At 28.0% G+C, this 22,842-nt stretch overlaps 1 protein-coding gene across 1 annotated transcript; it reads left to right on the top strand.

Annotated features, from left to right (window-relative positions):
• Positions 1-565: 565 nt before the first annotated feature.
• Positions 566-2,475, top strand: LOC111022625 (BOI-related E3 ubiquitin-protein ligase 1). Its single transcript, XM_022299802.2, is given in 5 exon segments — positions 566-982; positions 1,065-1,168; positions 1,252-1,580; positions 1,673-1,723; positions 1,725-2,475. Coding segments are annotated over 5 exon segments (1,002 nt in total). The 5' UTR covers positions 566-935; the 3' UTR covers positions 2,196-2,475.
• The last annotated feature ends 20,367 nt before the right edge of the window (positions 2,476-22,842 follow it).

Genomic DNA, 22,842 nt, shown 5'->3' with positions numbered 1-22,842 from the left:
CCACTGAGCCACGAAGGGCTCGGCCCCGACCCGGGGCTCGGCCCACGGCCCAGCCAGTGATCCCCCGTCTTCGATCGACGATGTCGCCCAGGCCCTGCAACGGTGAATTAGGGTTAGCTACGGAAGATTCTGGAACAACTTCACGTTATAAGTATTGATCCAGCCTTAGAGGTATGACGAAAGATAGTTGACTACATTTACGTTATTCTCTTGCTAACTTAAGCATCGGAGCCCGTGTGACTAGAGTCACACCGGTTTAGCTCGATTTGATTTTGCAGGTACTAGTCTCGGATCAACAAGTTTGGTGGATGCGAGGTAATGAACCGGAGGACCGAAATCCACGCATCAACAGAACCTATACTACTAGTATTATACATATATATGTATATATACATTATGTTGGAAGATATGAGAGAGATTAATTGATTATATATTGGTATTGGAATGGGTGAAAAGAAAAGAAAAGATGATGAGTCCTTAAGAAAAGGCCATTCTCTCCCAACCCTACTTGGCCCCACCCCATCAACACACACATTAAATTTCAAAACTATAACTCATTCGTCACAGATAAAACACAAATACCACACACAGAAGAAGTTCAAAGTACAACCACCACCACCCACGGTGGCGCCGCCGCCGGCAACCACCTCTCCCGGCGGCCAAATATATTAATCCCCTTCACACAACCATATATATATATATATATATATATATATATATATATCTTGTCCTTTTTCTCTCTCTCTCATTGAAGAATCCGCCCTTGAATTTGAGGCATCTTCCCCCCTCTCCTCTTTCATGCTTCTTCTGTGGTAGCCTTTATTGTTCTTGCCTCCCCCTCTCTCTCCTCCACTTTCTCTCTCTAAAAATCCCCCCTTTTATATATATTCCATATATACAAACACAACCCATCTCTCTTTTTGCTCTCAATTCCAATGGCAGTTCAAGCTCAATACCCTTCCAATGTCCTCCTCCTCAACAGGTTCCCCAAATTTTCCTCTGTTTCTCAATCCCAGATTTTGATTCTGGGCTTTCGGTTTTTGATCTGTTTTCATAATTTGCAGAAACATTCAAGAAGATCATGATTTTTCATTACAGCCTCAACCTGGTGGAGTAGTAGCAGCTGGAGGAGTTCTTCCACACCCCCATCTTCTCTTCAACAATGGAGGTCGGTCTTCAAATTCAGTTTCAGTTTCAGATCTTTTGTTTGAATTGGTTGATTTTGGATGATGGGTTTTGATTTTTAATCAGGTGGGAATGATAATAATATGAATTTGAGGAAAAGAGGAAGAGATGTTTCAGTTTCAGCTCCCACCATTATCAATCATCCTCTCTGTTTTCATCACCAATCTCAAATTATTGAGATTTCTCAGCTCCATAGCCACCACCAATCCTCCAATGTCGTCTCCACCGGCCTCCGGCTGTCCTCCGGCGACCAACAACATAAGCTCCACCAGCACCCGCCGGCGATGAATGAGAATAATCTTGTTTCTCTCTCTTCCTCTGTTTTATTGTCTAGCGATTTCGCATCCCATATCAAGCAACAGAGGGATGAGATTGACCAGATTCTTCAAGCCCAGGTACGGATTTGAAATACCCAGATGGGAAATTGAATTTTTAAGGGAAAAAAGGAGAAATTGATTTTGAATTTTGGGTTTTGGGGTTTGATTAGGAGGAGGAGCTGCGGCGGGCGTTGGCGGAGAAGAGGCAGAGGCACTTCCGGGGAGCTGGTGGGAGCGGCGGAGGAGACGGCGGCGAGGAAATTGCGGGAAAAAGAAACGGAAGTGGAGAAGGCCACTCGCCGGAACGCGGAGTTGGAGGCACGCGCCGCCCGGGTGAGCATGGAGGCGCAGGCGTGGCAGGCGAAGGCGAGGGCGCAGGAGGCGGCAGCGGCGGCGCTGCAGGCCCAACTACAGCAGGCGGTAATGCGCGGCGCCGGAATGGGCGGCGGAGGAGAGGGCGGCGGAGACTGCACGGTGGGGGCGGCGGAGGACGCCGAGTCAGCGTACGTTGACCCGGAGCGAGTCGCGGCCGGGTCAGGACCGAGTTGCAAAGTGTGTCGGAAGCGAGTTGCGTCGGTGGTTCTTCTGCCGTGTCGGCACTTATGCGTTTGTACGGATTGCGATCAAGTGGTTCGGGCCTGCCCTATTTGCCGGGCCTTCAGAAATTCCAGTGTTGAAGTTTTTCTCTCCTGAGGCCCAATAGGCCCAACCCCCAGGCCCAATGGTAAAAAGTAAAAATAAAAAAAAAAGAAAAAAAAGAAAGGAAACCACACCCAAAAATAAAAAATAAAAAAAAAAATCTATATTATATTATAATATTAAAAAAAAACACACATTTTGTTTTTCTTTTTCTTTTCTATCTCTCTATTTTGATACTTGGAGATGTAAATGGCCATGTGGAGGATGGCAGTGTCTTTCTTTTTCTTTTTGGTGAAATTTAATTCAAATATAAATTCTTTTATTTTATTACCAATTTGTTGCTTCATTGATTTTCTAATGTGGTGTGTGTTTTTTTTTCTGATTTAATAGTTTCTATTTACTAATTTTGAGTTTCCATTATTGCACTTGAATCACTTGGGGCATTGTCGTTTCACTTTATATAGTATGTTTGAATTGATGTGAAATAAGTGCATGAGGTCATGAATTTAATTATCGATTAAGGTCGAAATCAAATTTATAAGGAAAAATATCTTCGATATTCAAATTTGAGAGTTTTTAAAGGTAGAAAAACTTTTTTTTCTTTTATCATTTGAAAAGAGATGAAACGCCGGTTACGACATTCATCGATAATTTTACTTTTTACTAACATTGTCGCGAGTAATTGAATTATTAAAAATGTATTTAGGTTTTACTATCACTTTTTGGTTTTTTTAATTATCTAAATAGAAATGTCTCATTTTCAATAATCTTAATTTTAGGTCTGGTATGAATTTAAAATTAAAAATAAAATAAAATAAACTTAAAATGATCCGTTGGGAGAATGATTTTTTTTTTTCTTAACTAATAATTTATTGGAGAGATCAAATCAGAACAGAAGTAGGTCCAAAGTTCATGATGCATGTGCACTGCACATGCCACTGCCTTTTATATTTCCAAGCAAAAAGGAAAAAAAAGGAATATTAATAATAATTGAAATACGTTTGGTTATGAGGTTTTTTTTTTTTTTTTTGCCCTTTCCTTTTTCTAACATAAACATAGTAATTTTTTTTTTCTTTTTTGATTCAAGATCATCGAGATGAACATTTGAACTTCCGATCTTCTGATCGTTAATATATACTTTAACTATGAGAATAGGTAAGTTATAAAGAAGAAAGTTATTTTATAAGCTTTTTTTATCCAAATATAAACAATATATGATGGTGTTTTAATTTATGTCTCATTTTGCTTAATAATCATAAAAAGTTAAATTACATTTTTTAGTACCGTACTAAATTTGGCCATTTTTATTTCTATTATTAAAAGTTTATGAGACACTCTATGGTTAGTTAAAGGTTATAACACCTTCGACGTAACGAGTTGTTTAAGAATACATAGCAAAACGTCGTTGTTCAAAATCAGTTATACCCTTTAATTTTTAGTTTTTTTTTTTAGTCTTTAGTAGTGATATTATGGAAGTTATTGAATCAGCGCAACAAAGTTTAAGTTGCAAAAAGATAATTAAGCCTAATTATTAAAATGACAAGAATTATTATTGTAAAAGTAAGAATTATATTGATGAAAACAGAATAATTTGAATGTGATGAGTGTAGCAATGTGTGCATTGTGATTAAACAAAGAGGAGATTTCAAAATCCAAGAGCTTTTTCTTAAGGAAAGCAAAACAAAGATCAAGAAAAACAGAGGCATTGACCAAATTTAGGTCAAATTTTAGCTTATGGGAATCAGCAAATTTGGTTGCAAAATTAATGTGCTCTTGTGGAATCTTCATATATTTTAATGCACATAGTTGTTTCATTTTTTTTATTTTTAATGTATTTAAAAAAAATAATAACAATCGTGTTTTAATTAGAGAGAAATTTAATTTTATACGACTTAAATTAATTTATCTTCAATTTAAAATTATGTTTGGACAAATTATTTAATTTTTTTTAGTAGTGGGTGAGAATTCGAACTCGTAACTTTTTAGATGCGATATTTACTTAATCGCAAAAACCATAGTATGAGAAAGACTTTTTTTTCTCTGTCATTTAATTATGGGGCAACTAGAGAAATGGCTAATGAAAAATGGCCAAAATAATCAAATATCACGAAAATGGATAAAAGGCAGTTAGAGTTGAACTACAAGATTGTATGTGGACAAATTTACCCTCCAATCAAAATAGGTAAATTTATCTTGACACTATCCCTATAAAATTGTGACGAAAATACCCATCATCAAAATCTTTAGTACACCTAAATTCTAGGAAACAAGATAGTAAATCAAAATTATACCGTTCAAAAATTTTAAATCACATCTAGATTTAGAAATTTAAAAAAATGTAAGATAAAATCTGTTGAATGCATACTTTGAAATAAAAAAAAAAGATTGAATCAAAATGTAAAATAGACTAAAAAAACGTAAAATCAAATTAGAAAAGTGGAAAAATAAAGATTGAATCTGTAAAGTACTGTTTTTAAAATATAGATGGAGTAGTTGAAGATTAATACCATGTTAGGATCCATTATGGAAGGGAAAGCAACTCAAATGACTCCTTCCCACTTTTGCCCTTAACTTCTTCTTCCCACACTTGCCTTAACTCTTCCTTCTTAAAAATAAATAAAATTTGATTCAATCAAGTCTCAAGCCCCTCAAGCCTCGTGCGCCTCAAGCTTTCGGCGTCCCTCTTCGGCGTACACAATTTTCGGCATCCCTCTTCCCACTCTTGCCAGAACCTAAACAACCTCCTTCGGATAAGCTTTCGGTGTCCCTCTTGGGGTACACAATCTCCTAGTTTCGTGATCTCTGATTCCTCTAGTTGAAATCAAAATCCCTTTATTTCAATGGGTGGATAGCTTTAGACAAAATCCCTTGAAATCAAAAATTGAAATTTTAGGTGATTGTGTGATTTCAATTTTGAAACTTCAATTGAAATCCTGTGTGATTTCAAATTGGGTACAAAGATTCTGCCATTCTTTCGGCAAAATCCCTAGAAGCTTTCGGGTACAAAATCCATTGAAATAAAAAATTGAAATCATCCATTGAAATCCTCCTTTTGAAATCCTCCAAACTTCGACATTCCTCCTTCAAGGGTAAGTAGTCGACTATTTTTTTTTTTTTTTTGTAATCGACTGTTTTGTAATACTCCAAACCTCATTGTTTTTGTTATCCAACAACGTATTCATTGATCGATTTTGAATGTTGTTTAAATAATTGACCGTTTGTTAGCAACCTCCGATATTCAAGGGATTTTGTTGGACACAACCTGTTTTTAGGACACCTTATAGATATGGTCAGTTGGGGAGATTATATTGAAAATATAGTTTAGATTAAATAATAAATAATAAAAATATTGTTAAAATTAGATTCTAGTTTAGTTTGAAAAAAAAAAATTTAATAAATTTCCAATCTTAAATCTCATCTTAAATTTCAAATTTCAATAAATTTAAACTCAGATCTCAATTATGATGTTTCAATAAATATCATTAGTACCTGGAACTTGTCAATTTTGATGTTTTTTAGCTCAATGTAACCATTTTATTGTTAAACATTTAAAATATATTGTAAAAAAATCAAGAACATCCAATTAGATTCCGGTAGAACTAATTGATACTCATTAGGAATATAATATGTGGTACTAATTGATACTCATTAGGAACTAATTAATTTTAACAATATTAGGAATACGCATTCTTATTTGTTGGTTCTACCGGACGATTTTTTTTGGGCTTGATTCAATGGTTGAATCTTGTGGAGTTTTCTTTTTTCATTAATAATCTAATTTTCTAAGAACCGGGTTTGCTGCAATAGGAAGATTCTTTCGAGTAATGTTTCAATAATTCAATGACTAATTCTCATATATCAAGAATTAAAATGCAGCTTCTTAGAATGTAATAATCATGGCATATTAGTTATGAATGTTGATGGACAAGGATAACCCAGTCAAAATGGTCATCTACTCTATAGAATCCTATATCTACCCCGTTGTACTGACGTCTCTTGCTTATTTTGTGAGATAACCTCTAGTAGCCATATATTTACACATTCATCGTATCTCCCCTTAGGAAAATATTAATATATGTTTCCTTGATTGCTAATATGCATTTTTGATTTTGTTGGTTTTAGTTACTTTTTTGCCATATTTTATGCTTTGATCTTTGTTCCGATGCAGTGATAAAGAAAGATTATGCGATGCAAAATATGGCTATTTTCTGCATATAGTTTTCAATCTATTTTCGGCGTCTGAACTTTCACTACCCCTGTAGATGGTGTTATATACGGGGTTAGTATCTACAACTATGCAGTAGTCGCTGCACCTGACATCCGCCAATAGGGATATGACACACGCCACGTCCTTATCTACTAACAGCCTCATAATTATCGACTTGCCAACACCATTTCTGAAAAGTGAAAGACGTGTAATTTTTTTTCCTTCTGGAAAATAAATATCTCTAGAGATACATTCACAAAGTTCTTGTAGGGTGGAATCGAATGGAATTGAAACGTGCAAGGTAATGAACCCTTGATAATTGTTGTGCTCCTCCCAACTAAAACCGTAGCTAACAATGATCGCATAATGTTCCCGCATTGATTGATTTAATTCTTGAAAAAATGTAAAAATAAAATGGGTGGGGATTAATGATATATTGTCTAAGAATATTAAAGTGAATCATATATGTAGATTCGGTGGTTTAAATTTTGTGGAAATATTTTAGGAATTATATAGATTTTGTGGTTTAAATTTTGTGGAAAGATTTTAGGAATTATGTAGATTTTGTAGTTAAAGGTGGTTTCAATATTAAGTCTATAATTAGGGACCGATTTAAGGGAATGTGGGAGGCCTAAAACGCGGATGGGTAAAATGGAGAAAGATTGCAAGGGCAAACATGAAGTGTGTAGAGGGATAAATAAGGAATTATATACCTCCCCAAATTTTAGGAAATCAATTTTAGCCATGTCATGCAATTTAGAAAAACTTTGGCCATTTTGCTTAACGATAACCTGTGAGTAGCCATTCCTAACGATTTTCCTTTAATTATTATGTTTTGGTGTTTTCTTGAAAATTAAATTTGAATGGGGAGGGGGTCTCAAATCGGGCCAGGCCCACTATTGGCTTCTTAGGTGAGAAAGCCCATTAACTCTTTTCAAACCTTAAAAAGATAGTTATTGTTTGATAAAGATGAACAAAAATAACATTTCATTTGTGTCTTATTTTTTTTTCTGTGGAAGTTTAATTTTTCTGGAAGTTTTACTCAATAACATAATAAAATAATGTAACTTTAAACATGTCAACATTTTTTATATATTATATAATATAAAAGGAAAAATATTTAAGTGTCATCTTCGTGCTGACCACCAATAAAAATTTGACAGCTCTTTAATTTTTTATATTTTTCTCTCTTATTTGTTAAATATTTAACAATCGTCACCAAAACATAACTGCTAGGTAAGTATCTAAGTACTATTGGTTCATAAATAGTACATATTGTGACTTCTTAAATGGCTTATTTCTTTATTCTTGTAAATTTCAAATAGAAGGCTATAAATGTAATATACTGTTTTTATTGTGTTATTTTTGTAAATCTCTGGATTCGCCGGTATGGGCTTAATTGAAATGGCGGGCCTGCTGATCTTCATTTTGGGCTTTTTACAATAAAGCCCACTAAAGCATTTTTATGATCTTGAATGGAGGAAAGAAAAATGGACGGACAGAGTTTAATTGCTTAATATTGTTCAGATTGATCAATTCTGATTCGATCAAATTAAATTTTGAAACATTTTTAATCTCATCTTTTTGTTTTTCTTTGTTTGTTTTCTTTTTTATAATTTATATACCATTTCTAATCTAATATATAGTTTTTGAAATGAAATGTCCGTTTTCACTTTTTGTTCTTCTTTTGCAAATAGATTATTTTTTAAAAATGTTACATTTTATATATAATCGCTAGTTATATTTATGCTCTAGTTAACATTACATTATAAATTTGATACTTGAACTTTTAAGATAGTGTCCGTTTAAATCTCATGTTAAAATATTTTATTAATAAATTTGCCTGATAACTTTATTAGGATTGTGTTTATTTAGGACTCGTTTGATAACGTTCTTGTTTTTTATTTCTCATTTCTAATTTTATTATGAAACTTAAACATTTGACAACTATTTATATTTCTTATTTCTCGTTTTTTAGAAACATTCTCAAAATTGTATAGAAGTTTTCGAAACAACAAAAACAAGTTTCTTGTCCCGTTTTCCATTTGTATCAAGACGTAAATAAAAATAAAGTTTTATCATTCTTGAATATATGAGTGTTGAACTCATGCTGTTCTATTTTTCTTTATAAAAAGAAAACAACGTAAACATTACAAAATGAATCCTTAATCTCCCTCCTTTAAAATTATTTTAATGGACCTATATTTAACAAAAGCCTCTAAAATGAACCAATGTTTAGTTTTTTCTTAATTATATTCGCATTGAAAAGAAAAAAGAAGGAAAGATAGTGCAAGAATCAAACATTACTAAGAAAATTATTTATTTGTGTGTTTAAAAAATAAGAGAAAATCATTATTTAGTAGTAAATTGATCTTTTTCTTTTTTTTTTTTTTTCAAAAGATAAGTTTTGGTACTTTAAGTGACGCTACTCTTTTTTATTATTGTTTTTTTTTCTTTTAATAAAAGTGATGCTACTTTAATCATTTAAACTAAATGTTAACTCTAAATAAAAGCTTTTATTAATTTTATAATAATCATCAACATTGTTTATATCATAATAATGATTTTAATCAAAGTTAATATATCTAAATATATGATTAAGAGATATGTAAACAGTAGAGGAAACTATTAGTTAGAGATAAATAGACACATCCTCGAGAGAAATTTTGTTAACAAAATAGAAGATATATCAGACGATGTGTTGGAGGGCGAGGACAAAACGAAAAAATAACTTGCTCTCCACTTAGTTCATTTTGTATTTTTGAAAAAATTAGGTAAAGAATTAATAGGAATATTGGGTCTCTATATAAATTCTTGAAGCTAATGAGGTATAGATGGGCGTGTCAATAAGAAAATAGGAGCTTTTAAAAAGTAAAGTCTATTTTTGTTTTACACCACATTTTTTACTTTTTATATAAAAATATAATATAATATGCAATTAATCAAATTAAGTATAATTCAATTAGTAAACACCTATAACTAATTAAAACATCCTGAATTCGAATTCTCACCTCTAAATTATACTAAAAAATATAATAATATAAGATGCAATCCCATTGTTATTTTATTTTTCTCCAATGGAAGTGCCCAGAAGCTTCTTCGAAAAATCTGAACCCTAAATAAATACAATTAAATGATTTTTATATAAAAAATACGTAATAATATCTTAATTAATTAATTAATTAGTACAAGGACAAAAGCAAGGTATATTTGGGTTCATTGCTTTCGATTCTTGGTGTCTCCTCGGATAGCTACAAAAGAAAGAGATCTTTTTAATGTTTTTTAAATATTAATTTAAATTAAAATAAGGCTAATTACTTTTTTAATAGGATATTTCTTTTTTCTTTCCTTTTTTTTTTAGCTTTGTGTCTATTACTTTGATTAAAATATTCCACCAATACGGCTATTTTTCTTTTTTCTTTTTTAAGTGGGAAGTTTTCCTCGCTGTACTTTTTAAAAGTAACAATTTTAATCCATGTTTGAAAGTATTTAATACAAATTATATACACAACAAAAATATTTTAATATATTAAATTATACTACATTTAAAGAAATCTACTAAGTATAGTGTCGTGTTGAAATTATGATAAAAGAAATAAATGACAAAACTAAAATATTTTAAAAATATAAGACTAAAATAAACGTTTCAAATAGACTAAAATGGATAAAAATTAAATATATAATAACCAAAATGAAATCAAGTTCAAAGAATTTGAACACTACAATAATCTACCAAGGTTATTTTTATTTTTATTTTTTTATTTTAATAGGAATATTTTTCCCTTTTATTATTTTCGGCCTTTGCGCCTTGTAGATTAAAATAATCAACCAATAAGGCTATTTTTTTTTTTAATCGGGTTTTTACCTTTTACTTTTTTGGCCTTTGTGTATTTTATTGAGAATAAAATAATTAACCAATAAAGTGATATTAACAAATATATAAACTAAGAGAATGGGGCTTTTTTTGTCGAGTCTTTTACAATTTTATCAGATTAAATTATTAAAATTTAATGATAAAAAATAGTGAACTTGTCTTTTGTAATTTTTTTTCCTTTGCCTTTTTTACTTTGACTTTTTGTCTTTTCCGAAGAAAAGAACAAATGAATATAAATAAATAATAAATAAATGAAGGTTAAAAAGCTGTAATTTTTAACTGTGCAGCAAAATGCTTCACGTTTAAAGGACATGCTGCTCCATAGGAAACACACGTGAGAATCACATGTTGCATCACGTGACATGTCAGAGTTGTATCACGTGAAACGTCACGTGTGGGTTAAAAGCTTTTTTTCTTTTCATTTTCTTAAATAAATATTCCGATTAGTCCCTAATATTTGAGATAATTATCAATCTAGTTCTTAATCTCTTGAAAATCTTTAATTTTTATTCCAAATGAAATAAAAATTCTCAATTCTTCCCTACAAATTTTATTAGAATTTGTTAACAAAAAATTTGTGTATTTCATTTCACATATAGATGCCACTTGATAGCATTCCAACGCGTCTATAAAAATCAATTTATTTCAATTGGGATATCTAAGTGTCGTGTCTACTTGTCTAAATATGTTATTAAAATAATAATTTAATAATATGTTAATGTTTCAAACTCACAATCTCTTGATTGGGGATAGGTGTCAATTACCAACTACACTCACTTTGGCTTCAATTTCATGTTAATAAATTAGATTTTAACATTTTTATACAATAACTAAATTGAGAATTTTTAATACATCAATCATAAATTTGAAAATTTAAAATATTGTAGACCAAATTGAGAATTATCTACAAGATTAGAGATCATTTGTTACATTTAGCAAGGAAAAAAATATGTGAACTTTAAGGGATTTACTATTTGAAACTCGAACAATAAAATTGTGAAAGAATAAAAGTATCCCACTAATTATGAGACTTGCAACCATATATATAGTTTAGTAATAGTTTAGTAATCGAGATATTTTTACATTCCTCGAAAAATTGTAAGTTCGAATTTGCATCTCTATTTGTAATGACACTCTTTTCAAAAATATAAAAAATTTAAATATGGCTATTTTTTAAAATAAATATTTGATAGTAGAAAAATGTTCTAATTAATTATAATATTTACAAAGTTTCTTTTTTCTTTTTTTTAAGTACCATAATCGTGGAGTTGGTAAATTGAACTTAACATCAAGAAAAATAATTATCGTCTTATCTACTAAAATATGTTCCGATTGACAAATAAGCCACTAATTAATTTAATTAGGATTTCTAATTAATATTTACATTGATATTCATTATCTATTTTAGTCCATTAATTATTTAATTTATTCTATTAAATTAAAGATGAGTCATCATTTCAACTAATTAAATTTAATTTCGATTTTTTATTATATAAATTAATATTTTTAATGGACTGTTTTAAAAAGATTATTTAACTCCATGATAAATATGCTATTATGTTAAATGAATATATTTTAGTCATTAAAAAATTAAGTACTTAATTAATACTAGCTTATCATTCCACACCTAATCAATCAATTAATTAAAATTTTATTTTAATTTTCATTCAATACTTAGTATCATGATACATAAACATAATTAAATTACATTGATTAAAACATTATTTACCCCTTATTAGAATTTCGAATATATATATATATATATATATTATATTGCACATATGCTAATACAAATATTTAATATGTAATTATTCAAATTTTTAATTAATATCCTTAAAATGAAATCCGCAGTCCAAAACAACATATACAAAACTTTCAATAAAACTCCATGGCAATTCATTTACCTCAAAATGAAATATGAAACTAGAAAAAGATAGCCATATAATTTATAGCAAAATTTAATAATAAATTACATTTACAATTAAAAAATAGAATAGAATATGATGAGAACAACTTATGCAAAACCATTTAAAATGTGAATTTTTTTTAAGGGTGTATTATACTAAACTATATTAAAAAATTTATTATTATTGTTGTTGTTATTATTATGAGTGTTTAGTTTGCGCCGATCAAAACTAATAGTAATAAAAATAATTATTATTATTCTTTTAAAGTGTGGGATTAAAAACAATATTTCACAAATTGACGGAATAAAAAATAATAATTTTTATATCATATTAGGTTGATATCTTAGGTAACCCACCAAAGAAATTAAAATTGGAGTTGTTATAGCCCACTTGCATCTTACACTCTCCAAAGTCATTGGACCATTTCCAAAAGTATCTCCCTTTCGTAATTACATCCTCCTCGTCGTTATCATTATCGTCATTATTATATAATTACAGTTACAACTAAATAATGTTAATAATTATGACCGATTAAAATATCATTATTGATACAAAGAAAGATCTATCATCGTTGTCTAATAATAGTCAATAAGACAAGAGGTTAATAGGATAGAAGAACTAAATCGCTCAACAGTTCCTCTTGAGTTTGGCATCAATAATAGTGGGGATCGATTATCATGAAGTTAAGCTTTAAAGAGCCCATGTATGAGCCAACAAAATCTCTTTCGATGAAATTATAATTAAGTCACCAGGTATATATATTTAGACGTGTTACCTATATTTCATTTAATCGAAGTATTTTTGCTCAACCATGAGGAAAGCCGTGCACGGACTAAAAGTATTGTCTGAAGTAGATTGACTGAGTCATCATATAATCGTCATGTTATTTTGTTAAAGGTAGCTAATAATATCGATCATCTTAGACTAAGTCCATAGAATCATTGTTTAAAATGTAAATTTGCATTCTTTTGAAAATCGAGTTTACATTTTTTAAAGGTTTATAAGAAATATTTTCGACGTGGTTCTTTGATTTTTTTTTTTTTTTCAATTCAATTTAATTTAGTCATTTCTAATCCATCACCCTCATTTTATATTATCGTCAATAACTTAAAAGAGTTTAGTTGAAAGGACTAAATTTAATTAAATGGTGGTTTTTCCAAAGAAAATAAGTGCTGCTTTTTCTATTTTTTAAACAATTAATATAAATAATTGAATTAGTTCCAACCTAATAATTAATGTATTTTAAAATAAAAATAAATAACATACATAATTAAATATTTAAATTCGTCAATTCCAAATAATTTTTAATTCAAAGTTTTTACTTAACGGCATAATAAAACAATGTATTTTTTAATTAAACATGCCACTATTTTGATATTGAAAAAGTATAATTACTTTTTTATTTTTGATATAAGATGTTGAAATTTGTTTTTAATTTTACATTACGTTATATTCGCCAAATTTAAGAATAATTTGCTGTTAAATAATATTTTATTTTTATTATAAATTTCTCAATAACTTAATGTAATATCTTTTTTTTTTTTGGTGATGTGAGGTTTGAAAATGATAATTGCTCAAAATTTGTTAAAAATACTATCTTAGACTTGTAATATTAACTTTTATTTGTTTTTTTACTCTACTTTTAAACTATCCATTTTAGTCCCTGTAAATTTAACTTCAGTTTCATTTTAGTTGTACGTTTGTTTGTTACTTGCAATTTAAAAAAAATATCATTTTGGTTTATGTTTACAAATTTTTAACAAAAATTTTATATACAATAGAAACTCTTTAATATAAAATTAAAAAATATATTAAGCGTAGTGCTGTGTTGAAATTATGATCGAAAAAAAATTAGATAAAAAGTAATATGAATGTTTCAAAAAGATATTTTTTAATATATGGAACAAAACGAATTTTCGAAAGTACGAAGGTTAAAATAGGCCACGGCTAAAAGTAGAGGTACTGAAATAACCTTTTTAACTTTCGAATTTTTGAACTTTTGATTAGAAATGTAACCATCAAAGTTTACTTTGACTTTATTGCTATCTATCTCTTTAATCAATCTAATGAATGCTTTTAGATACTTTAAAGTCGGGGTATGATAGTAATTTTCCTTTTCATTTTTCCATTTTTTTTAAAATTAAATTTGATTACTATCTCTCTTTTATTTTATTTTAGGAAAAGATACTCTTAAAATGTTGGTCAAATTTTAAAATTTAGAAACATTTTTTTTTAAGATCTTTTATATGAATGTTAAAGAAAATAACAACTTAAAATTTAAAATCTCAACTATTTAATAAAAATTAAATTCTCTTGATCATGGGTTTTTTAATTATTATGTTTTTCACTTTAATTATTACGTTTTCCCTCCTTTTTTTTTTACTCTCTCTTATTAATTATTCACGTCTATCTTTTATTTGCCATAAATTTTGCATTAAAATTAAGATGCAATAACTAATATAGCAATAACTTGTAATTTTCTATTTTCTACAAATGATACTTACATCAATGAATTTATTTTGTTGTTTAATCAATCATTTTATGGGGATAAAAAAAAAGCTCAATTACCACACTTTTTTTTTATTCTCTCTCTCTTTATTGTTTAAAATTCAAAATATTAAATCTAACTATGAAAGGATAACAAATTTAAAATTTTTAAATATTAGAAATAAAATTGAAAATAATATAAACAAAATTAAAAAATATATATATATTTTTCTCCTAAATTGGGCAAAAATAATCAATTTCATGAATGGTTACCTTTAGGATATTTTATTAATTCACCCATTAATTTCAACAAAATTGAAACCTCACAGCAAATTAATTAAAATATATATCTAAAAACAAATTTCAAAAAACTCGCCAATTTCAAGCAGAATTAAAATATCATATTTCTTTAATCGTTCCATGCATCTTTATTTACAATTCATTGAATATGTATGAGAATATTTTTTTAACAGTTCTTCAAACACGACAGTCCATTAAAAGATAAAATTTGCAATGCTTAACTAAACATCGAGAAAAAATTGACCCAAGGATTGGTTAACCCATGGTATTGGTTAAAGAAATAGAATGGGTTCCAATTTGTCTGATTTTGATGACACAATTGAATGGGGAGAAAGGGAAATGGAAAGCAATGGCTCTTTGTGCAAATTGATCCCAATAACTTTTTGCTATTTGGTCCCTTTCTTCTTTTTCTTTTCTTTTTTCTCTTTTTCTCTTTTTTTCTTTTTTTCTTATTTATGTGAAAAAGATATGTGGGCCCAATCATCCAATTACCACTCTCTCTCTCTCTCTTGTCAATTTTATGTCTCTTTCCAAACAGCTAAGCTAAGGCTATGCCATACCATTACAATACATTCTTGAATTAGGGTTTCTCAATAAAAAAAATGAGCAAAAAGAAAAAAAAATCAAATATAAAGTATCCAAAATAATTCTAATATCTTTCTCAATTTTGATAAGCATCATCATTTGAGAACTATATGTATGTATTGAATAATTTTGAAATATTTATAACCATTTTATTTTGTATTTTATGTACTCGAACACTGTATTTCTTTGTTTTGTTGTCTCCCTTTTAAAGAAATCTAAGTCAAAATTTAAAAAATTTGGTAAATTAGATAACTGTTTTGTTCTTTTAATAGCTTATTAAAATTATTCTCACAAAAAAAATCAAATTTAAAATTTTGTTATTACTTTTGGAATTTTGTATTTAGGGAAGGTTAAGATATAACAAAGAAATTGTTTTGGAGAGTGGAAAACAAAATGAAATTATTATCAAATTTGAAGCTCTACCCAATTAAATTTTAAAAAAAAAATAAAAGAAACTTTGTTGTATTAATCTATTTGATGAAATTTTCTCATGTTATAATTTTATAGGATGGATATCAAACTATGCCTATGACATTAGTAGCTTCTGGATCCTCTATCCCTATGTTTATTGAGTTAAAAAAAATGGAATCAGGTCAAAATATGTCACACATCGTACATAATTTTTTTTAACATTCGCATATGTATATAAAAATAAACTATTTTATCGTATTATTGAGTGAAAAATTCGAACTCAAACAAAATAAAAATAAGTTCTATAATAAAAATGTGTAACTGAATTGGAGTCTTCGTTTCCATTTTTATCAGTTCAATCAAATTTGAGAAAGAAAAAAAAAAAGGCATATGGACCACTCAATAATTTGAAAATGACTCATTGAAATTGTTCTCTCCCTCCTTTTTTTTCCTTTTTTTTTTCAATTATTGGAGAAGATTCAATGTCAAAAAAATATTAGTATATAAAAATTTGTGTTATGTTAATGTTATTTCACTTTAAATTTAAAAAACAATTCTAATTGAGAAAGTGACAGGTCTCCTTAATTATAAAATATCTAATTAATTACATTTTTTCTTAGAGATGATTTACTAAATTATATATTTTTGTTACTCGTATTGACTTTACTAATTTTATTTATAGCACCACCTGATGTGAGCTTGTGCGAGTCATTACCACCTTGATATGAAACATAGAAAAGATTGAAGTTAGCACATTAAAATTATTTTTTTAATAATTTCGTTATTGAAAATTAGGGATCGCAAAAATTCTTTCGGGTCGGGACCAGCCATGTGGGGAGACCCACCCCAAATTGGGCAAATTTTTTCATTAGATGAGGTTGCGGAAGAAAACTTTTGTGGTATTTCTGGTTTTACCTAACCTAGATGTTGATGATGATTTTTAAAATTATTGGTATATATATGTCAATTTGAATATGATCTAATTAATTTAGATATTAATGATCTTCTTTAGAGGTCGGCGATTTGAATTTTTATGGGCACATTTATAATATTAGAATATATCTGATATTATCTTATTTTATTAATTTATTAATTAAAGTTCAAGTGATTGTAACATTTAATCGTTTGAACTCACCATAAAAAGTGTTATATATTTTATTACCTAAAATATATACTCTCTTATATTACGAGTTTAGTTCCTAAACTTCCACGTTGGTATATAATAAATTCTTGAACTTTAAAAAATATTTAATAAGTTTCTAAACTATCAATTTTGTGTCCAATAATTATGTTACTAAAGTTTCAAATTATCTAATAAACTTCTGAACTTTTAATTTAATATTTTAAAAATCTTGATATATTCGAAACTTTTTAAATGAATGAATTTATTAGACATAAAATTGAATTTTTGAATCTAATAAAATCCTAAACTTTAATTTTCTGTCTAAAAGCTTTGAATTTTAAAAATGTTGAAAAGATCTTAAAATTTTAAAAACTTATTAGGCATAAATTAGGTGCATTAGAGTCTTTAAATAATTTTTCAAAGTTCAAAGACCTGCTTTTGGTAATTCTTTTTTTAATACAACAAGCGGGTAGAGAGATCTGAAACTCATGACTTCTAAGTGTGTTAATTACCGTTGAGCTAAACTCATGTTGACACTCTTGGTACTCCATTTATTCATACCAAAATTTTTTATTTATAAATAATTTTTAATGCTAGTAGATCTCACATTATTTTTAAATGATGCTAACATTACACACAATAAATGACAGTAGTATCTATATTACTGTAGTATAGGAGAGATTTCAAGAGTACCATACTCCCTTTCATTTACACAGTAAATATAAGGAATGGACCCCACAATATTTTTAATACAGTAGTGATGTGATAAGTAGTAAATGGAAGGGAGTATGATATTTCCGTAGTACTATAAATTTTAGTCGGGAAAATTTCTAGTCTTCTACGGAAGTTTTTTCGTACCGTCTCCATTTAAAATTTGTCACTTGTAAAGTACTTCTATTATTATATAAATAAAAAATATATATTTTCTATATAGGGTCTACATACTCACGATACCTCACCTTCACTCATTAAACCACTCTCTCTTATTTATTAATTACTATTATATAGGATTACTTATTTTCTTTTTTTTTTTTAATTTATTTCCCCCTTCATTATTATTTGCATCTTCATGAAGTTCTCACATTCTCCATTCTTATTTCCTTTTCTCCCTTAAAATTAAATTTCTTCATTTTTTTCTTATAGAATGCTCGAATTTTAATGATTTGTACTACATCATTTAAATTACTTATGATTTTTATATCTCTTTTTAATTTTTTTTTTGTTCTTTATTATTTTTTTATTACATTCTAATCATTTTATATTTTTTTCATTTTTTCTTGAATGCATAAAAATATTTGGACGTAGTCAACCTTCGTGAAAAATTAAATAACACTCTAAGTATGTTACGTTTAATTCTTTACATTTTTAAATGGATCATTTTTACGAATTTTGGTTATTTGATTATATATACACATTTTTTTATCATTTTGAATATAAATATGATTCAACTTTAGATTTAGTTGAAATTTTTGTTTCAAATCAATGACTAGCCTAAAACATATAATTCAATTAAATTGGATTTCAAATAAGTCCATGACATATTTTTGAATATATGCAAATTTATTGTTCGATATTTGTATGTCTATTAAAAAAATCAAAATAGGTAACAAATAAAATATGTTGTATTTATTTTTAAGTTTCGTTAAGTATTTACTTTTTAAGTTTGGCTTAGTATCTACCTTCTAAATTTTTGTTTTTAATTGAAGATAAAGTTATAAACGATAACAAATAAAATCTAATGATAAGATTAATTAAATTATACAAAACAATTATTTAACTATTTAGAAATAAAATGAAAATATCGAAATAAAATAAACAAATATTTGTTCTTAATTTTAAAAATCTACAAATAAAATTAGGGAACAAGATATAAAATTGTTCAAATATAAATTTTTTTAGTTGGAATGAAGAAAAAAAAGTGAAATTATAGTGACAATAAGAAAAAATGAAGATGTTAGAAAGTTTAGCACATGTCAATTGAGTTGAGGTAACTTAGTTGAGGTAAATTGAAAAGTCGTGAGTTTGAATTCATATACATGTTGTATTTTAAAAAATAAAGTTAATAGGTAAAAAAGAAATTAAAGTGAATACATAAATAATAATAAAGTTGAAAATAAATTAAAATAAATAATCACATATAATAATAATTAACAGTGAGAAAATGTATCCTATGGGAATTTGAGATATTGTTTCTAACATTTGGTCCCGACTTATAAAGTATATATTTTTATTTATGTAATAATAAAAGTAGTATGGAAACTGATGACTAGAAATTTTATGGAAAGTTTCCTAGATTTATTACGAGCCACGTGGCGAGTGGTGAGGAACCCAAGGCATCGGTGGCACGAAGATTTGGAGAACACGTGGAAAAGCAGTGAGAAATCAAAAGGGGGCAGAGAGGGCAGTGGGCAGCGGGCAGGAGAGAGGATGAAGGTGATGACGTTCCGACGAAGCGTTCGGGCAAAGAATGGGAGTGGGCGACGTGTCGTAAGAAGGAGAGGAAAACGACAAACGAATCTGGGAGAAAAGTGAAACCGTGGGTTCTTGGGTTCGTAGTACACAGTACCATTTCTCTTTTTTTTCTCTCTCTTTTTTTTTCCTTTTTCTGTGTACTTCCCACTTGCACTTTCTAGCGCGTCCTCCACGCCCCTCTCAATTGTTTTTTTTTTTTTTAAATAAGACACAATAAACGAATTTATAAATTTAATATTTTACTCTTTTCAATATTTAGGAAATATAAATTTCAAAAATAATCCAACATATAATTAATTTAATAAAACAACACTAAAATAGAGAGATAAGAAAATCCTATAAATTAGAGATGGAGGCACGTTCGTCTATAGAGAAGATGTCATTGCACTGAGTTATTTGGCACTCCATTTAGAAGATACAACAATTCTTCAAGAGATCTTGTATAGCAGCTAAGTTCTCTTACAAATCTTTAATTGCTTGTATGCTCAATTGGTTGAAAACTATGTTGAACACACAGTGTACTTAAACGGGTAGATGATGCTTTTTTATAAGAGAGCATTCCTTATTATTAGGATGTCTAAATTTAACAAATTGACAGACAATTTTTCCTATTTATTTGGAGGAGTTTAACCAAGTTAAAAGAGTATAAAGTAAGATAATAAATATAAAAACCTTAAAATTTTCAACATGTTACATTGTGGGAGTAGAAGTTCGAATTAGAAAAAATTAACAAATAAAATATTAAAAATGTGCACCTAATATGTGGTTCAAATATATATATATTCAAAACTCACTAGTAGGGGTATTTTGGTACAAAGCCTCGGGAGATAGGAGTTGGTAGAATGGTTGTTATTTCCTTGCTTGGTACAATTTGTATGAGCCTAATTTTATTAGTTCATTTTAATTATTTTATCAAAATTATGTAAGATTTCTATGATCAATTCTATAAAATAAGTCTTAGCCTAGTTCAATAATTAACTGATTAAAGGATATATTTGTAAAGGCATATATCCTTATCCAGTAGGTTGGAAGTTCGAATCCACAATACCACATGTTGAACTATAAAAATTCATAAAATAAATATTATCACATTTTATTTTCGGTTAAAATACTATTTTGGTTCCTTTACTTTTAAGTCTTTGTTCATTTTAGTTCATGTACTTTGAAAACGTTTATTTCAGTCTCTATCTTTTAATCTTGATTCGTTTTAGCCTATGTACTTTAAATATATTCATTTTGATCACTGTACTTTTAAGAAGAGAAAATTTTAGTATCTCTTCACAAAAATTTAACACAAATTTTACATCTACTAGAAACTCTTTAGCATAGAGAAATGTTTAGATTTTAAGAAATATATTAATTGTAATGTCGTGTTGAAATTGTGATAGAAAATGAGATTAAAAATAAAATGAACGAACCAAAATGGTCACTTCTAAAAGTAGATGGACCCAAATAAACATATTGAAAATTTAGGAACTAAATCAACCATAATTAAAAGTACAAGATCAAATCGAACAAGAAATATATAAAGACCAAAATAAACGAAAACTGAAAGTATGGTGACCAAACTAGTATTTTAACTATTATTTTTTAAAAATTTTAATGACATTTTTACACGGCTAAACATAGAAATTTTTCTGTTTCTAAACATCTTATTTTCAGGCATTCGAATAAGCAAATGAAACTACCAAGCATGCAACTCCCCCGTCATGCAGCCAAATTAAATCCCTAATGGCTTAATAAATGAAAATATTTAACTTCTAACTGGTGAGGAATAACTTTATCCTTATCATGCAACTAAAATAAATAAATAAAAAGATATAAATATTAAAAAAATGATAAATTATTAAATATTTAATGATGCTAAGGACAAGGTTGTTTCCACGAAAAAATTTTCACCAATGATAATTAAAAAAATAAAAAATAGAAAAGAAACATTAAAAAACATCAATAATAATTAAGAGAGAGTTAAAGAACATTAAATGCCACCCGTGAACTAAAACCAACTCTTGTTGAAATGATCAAAGTCTACGCTTTTTTTTTTTTTTTTCTTTTTCTCTTGCTTTGACTTCAAGTTACCTACTATTTTCCTTATTTATTTTTGTTAAATTATAAATATTATTAAAACCAAAAAGAAAAAAAAACCCCCTTTTTCTTTATGGGTCCTCAAAGTAAGGAAAGGAATGGACACCATTTTCTTGAGTTGAGTGACCTAAGGAAAAGTTATAATTTCATTACATTTTATTTAATAATAAGCGGTGAAATAAATATAAATCTCAAAAGACGAGTTTAAATAATTTTTCCAAAAGCTAATCTATAATGATTAATTTTAACCGTTAATATTAAAAAAGAAAATTACAGTTAAGGTTTACCTCCTCTTATTTTATGGTTGAACTAAAAAAAATTAGACACAAATCAAATGGTGACCCAAAATCAAATTATTTGAAATTTTGATCAAATGAAGTGCCTAAATATAGTTAACAAATAAAATAAAATCAAATCAACCCTTGCCAAGATAATTAAGGAATTACCCCATAACAAGAAATATAGTCTTGGTAACTTTATGGTCTCTCGTTCCTAAAATTGTGTAGAAATTTTGAGTGCGGTTGATAATGTTCTAGTTTATTGTTTTTGTTTATTATTCTTTAACAAATAAAAATAGAATTGCATTGCTCCAACACCCCTAGATTCAAGAATGAAAAAAATAATAGTTTTTTTTATTTATGTTTTCGAACAAATTTGGAAAAGGAAATAAGAAATTTGTTTTGTCTGTTTTCAAAATTTCTATACAATTTTGAGAATATTTTTAAAAGAATGAAAAATAAGAAACGCAAATAATTGCAAATGCTTAGGTTTCTTAATAAATTTGGAAATGAGAAACAAAAAAATGGAAACGTTACTTAATGAACTATTTGGAAACAACAAAATCAAGGTTTTTTTTTTTTGTTTGTTCGTGTTCAGGTTTCAATCCTTTTTTCAAAATATAAATAAAAGGACGTTTATAAATGGTATAATAAATAGTAAAAAAATATAATATAAAAAATTAAATAGATTTAATGAAAAACTAAATTTCATATAAAAATTATTATTTTTTTGTTTAAAATTTTAGTGAAGGAGAAATAAAAAATTGTTACTCAGACATGTTTCGGTTTTTTGTCTCCGACAAAAAAAAAGGAAATAGTTACCATATGCCATTTTATTTTTATTTAAAAAAACGAGAAATAGAAACTTCAAGGCTCGTTTGATAACATTTCCAGTTTCTTGTTTCCCGTTTATTAAGAAACTTAATCATTTTGCAACTAATTATGAGTTTGTTTGGTAACATTTTTATTTCT

Source organism: Momordica charantia (assembly GCF_013281855.1).
Source record: "Momordica charantia cultivar OHB3-1 chromosome 10 unlocalized genomic scaffold, Mcharantia_2.0 BLBB01000010.1, whole genome shotgun sequence".
NCBI classification, from domain to species: domain Eukaryota; kingdom Viridiplantae; phylum Streptophyta; class Magnoliopsida; order Cucurbitales; family Cucurbitaceae; genus Momordica; species Momordica charantia.
Note: the sequence above shows the minus strand (reverse complement) of the source record. Positions and strands in the feature narration are given on the sequence as shown.